Raw genomic sequence first — 9,778 nt, 5'->3', positions numbered from 1 at the left:
CGAAAATTTGCCTTCCAATCGTTAAATGAACCCGATTTTTGAATTTTTTGGGTCAAAATTACCTTATAAACTGAGTTTTATCAAAATACAAGTCGAAAAATTTGTTTCGATTTTTTGCAATTTTCTTAAGGGGTACCCCTTAGTAAAAATCGAAAAAATCGTGAAAAATCTTATGTTTCGGAATTTGATAAAAATCAGTTTATAAGGTAAATTTGACCCAAACAATTCAAAAATCGTGTTCATTTTACGATTGGGCTAATAATTTTTGAGAAAAACGACATTTTGGTTCGATTTCTGGCGATATCTCGAAAATTTGGCGTCCAATCGTTAAATGAACCCGATTTTGGAATTTTTAGGGTCAAAATTACCTTTTGAACTGAATACAAGACGAAATTAGAAATTAATTAGTTTGTTTTTGGATAATTTCCAAATAGTTTTATTTTTTAAATTTTCTTGCTAGTTCCCGGTCAATCCCCGATAATTCCAAATTTTCCCTGTTTAAATCTCTGTGGGACTATTATTGCCAAGTCTTTAGTTTCAATTGTCCATAGCTCGGTAGCAAAATTATGTACAATAAGTTCCCAAAGCGCGTTAAAGAGCTTCAAATATTCTCTTCAACATTGACCTATTGTGGATCCCATTATCCCAGAAGTGTTCCTAATAATTTGGCAACTTTTTTATGTGTGTAAGAAATAAAAGCGATGAGAAGTGTTAGGACAAAACTTAATAATCCGTTTATATCCGTGTAGTGTTTTTTGGAAATAAGTTTTTAGTAAGAGTTAAAGCAGCAACACAAAGCAATTGTTTGTGACTTGACAGGCTGAACAGCAAGCAAATGGATGACTTGAAGACAAGTGTGAACGTATACGACTAACCTTTGACTCTTCAATCTGTACAATATTATGCTGTGTCTCAGTAATACTGTCCTGTATGTAACTCAATTCTTCCATATCGTTATCAATCTCAATATCAATGTCTGTATGATCTTCTCCAGCGGATTGAGCGACCGCTTTACGCTGTCGTAGCCTTTCTAAATTACGACTGATCGATTCTCGACGTATCAATAAACGATTCATATCGCGTTCTTGATACGCTAACACCTAATTTTGCAACGGAATCTTTTTTTATACTCAAAAAAAAACTTTTGTTTTTGTCACGTAAAATCACGACTCAATTTTTTTTTTTTTTGGAAAAATTGCATACAGGGGGCGGGTAAGAATTATGTGATAATAAATCTGACACCAAACTAGTATATTTTTATATACAGGCGTGTTTTAGGAACCTCTTACCTGAACCACGCTGTACATTGAAAAAAAAACTTTATCAAATAAAGTTATCAAATAAAAATGACCTCTTATCATAAAACAAATGGAAAAGGGCTTATAGTCAAATTGTCAGAATCTCTAAGGAAAAACCATGAGAAACACAGCTCCATCACTAAGGTTATGCCCCCCCCCCCATTAAATACTTTTAATTGAAATGAGATTTTGTGATGATGAGAGAAAGTGGGTGACAAGTTAGCACCTCCAAAATCAGTTCCTTTATATTAACCCAAGCCATATTCAATTTTTCAACCCTGTAGCTTAGTTTGAAGGGGCTATAGAAGTGCATAAAGCTTTAAAAACCATAAAAACATGACATTTTGACTTTAAAAAGAGAAAAGTGGAACCGAGAAATTCACAAGATCAATTCACCTACGGAGAAAATTAACATTAGGAACATTCTTTCAAAGAACTATCCGACGAAACTAATTTCATCAAAATCACACAAAAGTAGAGTTCCATTTGACAATCGAACACTAAAAATGATCGATTTCGATGAATATAAAAACGCCAATCCTGCGAGAAAGTGTTTAAGTGTACGAGTCAAGACTTCTTCTCTTTAAAATAAAATCACCCTATAACATACGCCAAACGATTAGAACAGGTCCTTTTTTCGCATTACGTTTTGTGGGCAAGTATTCAGGGTCCAAAGATTCATGAGCCCCTTAACTGCTGCCAAATCACTTAAAACAGTAGATAAAAAAGGTTCCCGGGGATTAAAGATTGGGTGATTTGTGGAAGTCCTGCATAGGAAAGTGCGTGTGATAATTTCCGTAATCCAAAACCCATCCAATTTGACTAAAATTCCTTTTCCAATTGAAATGTGAGAGGATCTTTTCTTCTCCGTACAAGAGAGAGAGGAGAGAGTGTAATCTAAACTAAAAGTTTGCAAAAATTGCTTTTTTTTTATATAAAAACAAACAAAAAACCCATAGGGTGCAATAAAAATGAAAAACGAAGCAAAAAATGTACAAATAAATTGTAGTAAATCAGTGTCCCTCAACCAAATCAAATAATAAATGATTTTACAAAATTTACAAATAAAAAATTTTGAGAAGCACTGCACACTACCCTTTTTTTTTACTACAATTTACAAAAAAATAATAAAAAGAGAAAGAAAATATTCGGAAATAAAAAAAAACAATTCAAAAATAATCGTGATTTTGTGTTAAGTTTTATACTTGGTATGGGACATTTAATTTTTCTCACCTGCTTGCTAAGTACGATTTTATTAATATTCTTCTCCATCCGAGACCATTTTTGTTTGGCTTCTTTCGATGAAAATCTCGTTGGTGAACCTAAAATTTATTTTTAAATTGAAAATTTTTATATTTTATCGGGGTCAAGCTTAGATTAAACTAACAAGGGATCAATCATTTAAACCCAGAATTTCTTCTAATAAGAAATATGCTACCTTACAGAAAAGCTAAGACCCCAGCTTAAGGTTATTTCAAAGGGCCCAAAAAATAATGAAAAACTAACAAATGCTTTAAGAGAAGAAAGATAAAATAAAAGAATATAATTACTTGGACTTCGACTTAAACTTTTCTCGCGTTGTAACCGTCTCAACGCAATCACTTCCTCTTGCTTCCGCTTCAATATTTGTTCCTTCTGTTTGTTTTCCGCTTCCATGCTACGTAACATTTTCGCATTCTTACGTGATTCTTTTTGTAATTGAGCAATTTCACGCATTCGTCGTGTTTCAGCGTCCTTATGTCGTGCACTCTCCTCTTTCATTTGATTGATTAATTTCACTTTGTTCCGTTTCATGCTGTACAAATCATTTTTCAGTGTTTTCAACTGTGTTTCGTACTGTGTTTGATCGCGTAACATTTTGTTGTGCTCTTTTTTCGCCGCTTGTAATTGTTTAAGCTGTGATTGTAAATCCATTATTTTCTTTTCGTATTTATCTTTTAATGTTCGCACTTTTTCTGGTTCTAATGTTTGGTTATGTAGATTGTTGAGTACACGATCTCTTTCCGCTTGCGTGTCGTTAATTCGCACCTAAATATACAAAATTATTCGTCAAAATGTTAAAAGTATTTAGAAAAGAAAGTATGTTTGATGGTCTTTCAGCCATTCTTTAGCGACCTCTCTGATCTTAAGTTACTTGACCTGTTATCGTTAAAGCACTCCCGTTGTTCTTAAACCAGGCCAGGAGGTTAATGGAGTAGTAGCCAATCCTTTTTCGGTATCACAACGGACTTTTTAGTCTTAGTGTGTCCCTCCCCCAGGATAGCCACTCTATTCTAACCTGACAGGTAGAATTTTGGGTCAAAAACAACATTTTGTTTCAGTTTGTGTATTTTCTAGAGAAATATGGACCCAAATATCACGAAAGTTTAGTTAATTGGACCGTTCCAGGAATATTTTCATAGAAAATCCCGACTCGATTCGACTGCGACTTAATTTGTTTTGATGATTAGGTTTGAGCTGCTAGCTTGGCCCAAGTGGCATAGAAACTGCCTGAAATCGATCCAAATTTCCATAATAATTCCCCGTCAAACATATTCCTAGATATTTTAGAGAAGAGTGGGCTTGGGCTTAGGCTAACAAAATTTAAGGATGCCGAAATGAGTGCTACACGAGGGGAAGGGCCCCAAGTTGATTTACGAAGACTAAAAAAACAACAGCGTCGAATATGGACGTCATCTCCATCAAATCGGCCACTTAAGATCATTAGGTTCGGGTTGCTAGTCCCTACGGATCCACGTTATCGAAAATGGCGTTATAATTTATGTCAGAATATTTCGAAACATAGATTTTTACATACCTGAAGTTGAAGTAATTGATTTTCATAATTTTTCTTTAATGTTTGGATTCGTTTCTGCGATAATTCCAATTCTTCAATCAATTTTTGTTTCATATCAATATCAGCGGATAGTTCAGCTAATTCAGTACCTAAACGATCTTCAGACTTCTCGTCGGATTCCGTTTCCGAATCGGACACATCATTCACATCCTTATCTTCATCCTCATGATCCCCTAATTCACTTTGCATTTCCCGTGTGGAAGACCGACTTAATATATTCATTTTCTGTTTTTGCAGATCATATTTGGCAATATCTAGAATGGATGTGGAATCATCCAGAAAACTATTGTTACTATGTACACTTATATTTGCTTGTAATTTGGCAATTTGTTTACGTAAATTTTGGCACGTAAATTCCGATTCCATTAATTTCACACGTAATTCTTCGATTTCCTTAATATAATTCTGAATGATGTCGGTTATGTTATCAGAATTTTCTGTGTTCGAGGTTATCCAAGCACTCTTTGCACGATTTGCTAATAAATCGGAATTTTTTACAGTTATTACATTTATTGTTTCTTGCATTGCTTTTATGCGATTGCGCATATGATTTAATTCCGATTCCATCATTTTATTGGCTTGGAAAACATCGTTGATCTCTTCTTGACCATCAGATCCCAGAAAACGTTTACCCTAAATACAAAAAACAAACGTATTACATAAATAAACACTGCACACATCTCCCCCACAGGCCCTCCAAAGTACTAACCTGTTTATACTCCAGCAATTCAATTTGTAACAGCGCAATTTCTTGACGTAACATCGCAATTGTTCTAGAACTTTTATCTTGATTCAAAATCACCTTATTCTTGATATTCTTAGCACGATTAGCATATTTTAGCGTGTTTAATGTTTCCATAAAATCACGATCACTTGGCGAAATACATGCAATCATTAATGTTTGACTATTCCCCCCTAAACTATCCTGTAACATCCTCGTTAATTTCGAATCCCGATATGGAATATGTTGTCGCTGTTTTCCCTTCGTCCCTAATGCTGAAATCACATTACCTAAAGCTAAAAGGCCACAATTAATTGATATACCCTCCTTGGCACGCTCCCCCGTTGCGCCCGTACGTTTCATACGCTCCGAACCGGCCAAATCAACAAAATGAAATTTCGATGTTAACGTTTCGAACTCCGATTCAATACAATTATTTTCTTCGCTGCGTATGATACGCTGTTGTTTGATTAATAAACTAAAAATAGCGTGCGATCGACTTGATTGTGAATTCATTTGCGTACTAGCTGTGCGCCGTGAAAGAGCACCAATTCGCAGACATTGTAAGGCATCGTCTACGCATAGAACCGGTTTTTGTTTGACTCCAACCACATGTATGTCACCGTGCGTATCTTCGTGAATTTTCATGGCTTTTTTCGATTCGTAATCTTTTGTTGGATCAAATAAATCAATGATTTCTTCGTTATAGATTTCCATAAATTGAGCAACTAATTTAAATTGTGGAACACTTTCACCATTATCTGCTGCCCTCTGTATACGCTCTTCGATTCCATTGAATATGTGTTGAATTGCTCGTGGAATAATTCCAACCTGTATCAAAATTCATCGATTACTTTTCTTTTTCTAATAGTTACATAACTTCAATTTCACCCCTCTTTTCATTTCCCCTATCCTATTTTATGACATGTTCTGTACAATATTTAAAAAAAATTTCTTGTGATTGCCAGGTATTTTGTTTCGGAATTTGAAAACGACTCAGTCAAACGACAGATTGGAGGCGTAGTTTATGAGAAAAACGATATTTTGGAACGATTTTGAGGTTACCTTGAAAATAAAGGGTCCAATCGTTAAATGAACCCTATTTTTGACTTGTTTGCAATTCTTGTCGAAACGAGTTTGATTTTTACTCCCGTGAGACTGGCCTACATTGAGACTTTAAGAATCTAATCGAGGATTATTTATGAATGCTTTAAGAAACTTAACCGTCTGGAAGTGAATAAAACAGCCAGGTTGATTTGGGTTCCGGATCAGTGAGGTAAAAGGCAACGGACTCGCTCAAATGGGCCGGATAGTCTCAAACGACCCACTCGCCTGAGCCTGTGATTGCTATAGAAAAATGCTCCTTAATTTATCGAATCGTAGCCACTCTTTGCTACGACAAATCCACCTTAATTACTGGGATTTTGTGCAGAGTAGGCTTAAAGTTAATTATTTATGCCTCTGGTAAATGGAAAATTGGGTGACTCCAGCAAGAATGGGCAAACAATTTTCCAAGAACGAAGATTTACTATACTTTACCTGGTCCATAGGTAACTCAACATCAAATCCCGTTCCCATTGTGTACGTTTTACCCGATCCGGTTTGTCCATATGCCAGAACCGTTGCATTGTAACCTTCTAGGGCACCTTCGACCAATTTCGAAACACATGTATCGTATATATACTCTTGTTGTTCCGCCGTGTCGAACACATAATCATAAGTGAACGATTTATCCGTACCAATCGTTATTTGCGGTTCGCCAGGTGTTACTCTTGTACATATTCGGCACATGTCAATTATTTCACGCGGTATTTGCGGTCGGACTCTGAAAATAAATTTTTTCATATGTAAAAATGTTTTTGGAGTGTAGTTTGTAAAGAAAACGATATTTCGGATCGATTTCTGATGTTATCTCGAAGACTAATCATTCAATCGTTAAATGAACCCGATTTTTGAATTATTCGGGTCAAAACTACATTATGTATTGAGTTTTATCGAAATACAAGACGAAAAATTTGTTTCGATTTTTGCAATTTTTTTAAGGGGTACCCCTTAGTAAAAATCGAAAAAATCGTAAAAAATCTAATGTTTTGGAATTTGATAAAACTCAGTTTATAAGGTAAATTTGACCCAAAAAATTCAAAAATCGTGTTCATTTTACGATTGGGCTAATAATTTTTGAAAAAAACGACATTTTGGATCAATTTCTGGCGAAATCTCGAAAATTAACCGTCCAATCGTTAAATGAACCCGATTTTTGAATTTTTTGGGTCAAAATTACCTTATAAACTGAGTTTTATCGAAATATAAGACGAAAAATTTGTTTCGATTTTTTGCAATTTTTTTAAGGGGTACCCCTTAGTAAAAATCGAAAAAATCGCGAAAAATCTTATGTTTCGGAATTTGATAAAACTCAGTTTATAAGGTAAATTTGACCCAAAAAATTCAAAAATCGTGTTCATTTTACGATTGGGCTAATAATTTTTGAGAAAAACGACATTTTGGTTCGATTTCTGGCGATATCTCGAAAATTTGCCGCCCAATCGTTAAATGAACCCGATTTTTGAATTTTTTGGCTCAAAATTACCTTATAAACTGAGTTTTATCAAAATACAAGTCGAAAAATTTATTTCGATTTTTTGCAATTTTTTTAAGGGGTACCCCTTAGTAAAAATCGAAAAAATCGTGAAAAATCTTATGTTTCGGAATTTGACAAAAATCAGTTTATAAGGTAAATTTGACCCAAAAAATTCAAAAATATAGTTTATTTCACGATTAGGTGATTATTTTTTGAGATAAACAACTTCTTAATCTCCCCCAAAACGATTTTTTGAGGTCGTACGGGTTCACTGAATCCTAACAACAACTTAGACTACATGAGTGCCACTGACGGTAGAAATAGAAGATAACAAAGTAAAAAGGAATGAACTATTTAGTTAAAAATAATACAGAAAACTTACCGAACCGCTACTTGAACGCATATATCATCGCCCATTATGATGTTTCTGTTGATGAGAGATTATTGTACTCCGTCGTCCCATAAAACAAAGCAGCTAGAAAAAGAGAGAATACGTTTGAATATTTACTTATTTATTTATTTTTTCACATTTATGAATATTCATTGGACCGTGGACCGTGGTATAAAAAAAATAATATACTCACAAAAAAGTATTCTTTAAAAAGAAATAACAATTCACAAACGAAACAAAAACGTTATTTTTAAAAGAATCCTAACCCTGACACAAAAAAGGTTACCAACTCAAAATTTGGGAAAGTTTATAGTCGAATTAATAAACCAGAAAATATTGAAAACTTGTCGAACAATTCCCTTTGCAAAAAACTCCTCTACATTTGAAAGTTAGGGGAGTTTCAATCCCCCCAAACTACCCCAACAATAAAAAGTATACAAAAGGAATATTAGGAATTGTTTCTAGAAGGAGTTCTGCTCGCTGATCACTTTGTGGGAGTCTGAATACAACAATATCACATTGTCGAACGAGATTCGTGCCATTTTTGGCCAAAAAATTCCCTTTTTTATACGAAAATTGAAAATATAATTATTTTCGGGCGAAAATTTCCCCCAAGTGTTTTTTCTGGTCGCTGATGAGGGAATTTCTCTATTAAATCCGCCTTCAACATAATTGCAATAATTGCCAAATTTCAATAAATTATAAAATTTGACATTTTAATATAATACTTTTATGCAATATACATAACATGTGTGTATATTGATTGCCTAACTGACTAGACAGTGTGATTTTTTTATACTTCTATTAAAGACGACAAAAAAATGATAACAGAGTTTTAATTACTATAATTATTTATATTATTGACATAGAATTATTATTTAATTGCAGAAAAAGAAAAAAATATAAATATATAATTATAAATCTTCCAAACAACTTCCATATATAGATAGAAAATAATTTAATTACTTTATGCATCGTTTTAATGGAGTGGGTTTATTTGTATTATAGCATTTTCAAGGAAAAATTGGATTATTTTTCTTGACATGTTTACAAATAATGGATTCGAAAAGTTTGGTGGAAAATTTGATTGTAATCTAATTTAAAATTTGTTTTAAACAAAAGAAGTGTACAGTTGTAGAAATTTGTGTCCCCTTAAATTAGTTTAAATTGAAATAAATTCAGAAATTTTTGTGCATCATAAAAAATAAATATTCAAACGAGTTAAGGGGATATGCAAGAATTGGATAATACTAGGGATTTCAATAAAACTTTTTTAATACATTTTTTGATTAACAAAGTTTACAAAAACCACAAAAAATTCCTAAGTCATCGGGCTTTTTATTACTTTTTTTATCGTTCAAAGCTGGCTGAAAAAATGATGAATCATATAGGTTATCCTTTTTAATTGGATATTTCTATATCAAAAAATCTAGAGAGTGTGATGAAAAACTATCTAAAATATTTAGACAATCTTGTAGTTTATAAAAATACCATCAAAATATAAGGTTGTCGATGATATAAAAACAAAATTTTAATGAGATCATCGAAGATCCATCATTTTATGAACAGAGACGACTATAGTCAGTTTATTGATGATTGGAGAGCGATATATATATTATCAAATTTATAAGCATCACTTGCATACAATATATTATATATTTTTGTAGTTGCGTGGTATTATAAAGCTAAAAAAATCACATTATTTGAGTACAAAGCATGTATTTGATTAATATGTATGTACCGTGCAATAAATCAAAACTTTTTTACAAGATTGTAGGTTTACAATCACCTTAAGAAGGTGCTAGCTTCACGGACCTAACAATATTATGCAAAAAAAATGTAAATAATTTGTAGATAATAATAATTACATTAAAAAATGGTAATAGTTTTTTGTATACCCCCTCCCCCAATCGCCCCCTCATCAAAGTTGTATGCACACCTCAATGATTATGGC

At 33.1% G+C, this 9,778-nt stretch overlaps 1 protein-coding gene across 1 annotated transcript in view; it reads right to left on the bottom strand.

Moving 5' to 3' along the window:
* LOC123302723 (kinesin-like protein KIF21A) overlaps window positions 1-9,778 on the bottom strand; it is a 29,242-nt gene that overhangs the window by 5,277 nt on the left and 14,187 nt on the right. The window contains exons 2-8 of the mRNA XM_044885786.1: window positions 7,816-7,908; window positions 6,395-6,680; window positions 4,844-5,686; window positions 4,096-4,767; window positions 2,849-3,326; window positions 2,532-2,620; window positions 876-1,100 (exon numbers count right to left, since the gene is read on the bottom strand). Of these exons, the coding sequence (XP_044741721.1) occupies window positions 876-1,100; window positions 2,532-2,620; window positions 2,849-3,326; window positions 4,096-4,767; window positions 4,844-5,686; window positions 6,395-6,680; window positions 7,816-7,850 (2,628 nt within the window). The 5' untranslated portion in view covers window positions 7,851-7,908. The remainder of the gene's footprint in view (window positions 1-875; window positions 1,101-2,531; window positions 2,621-2,848; window positions 3,327-4,095; window positions 4,768-4,843; window positions 5,687-6,394; window positions 6,681-7,815; window positions 7,909-9,778) is intronic.

Source organism: Chrysoperla carnea, chromosome X (genome assembly GCF_905475395.1).
Source record: "Chrysoperla carnea chromosome X, inChrCarn1.1, whole genome shotgun sequence".
Lineage (NCBI taxonomy): Eukaryota > Metazoa > Arthropoda > Insecta > Neuroptera > Chrysopidae > Chrysoperla > Chrysoperla carnea.
The sequence above is the reverse complement of the archived record's forward strand: the minus strand, read 5'-3'. Positions and strand labels throughout refer to the sequence as shown.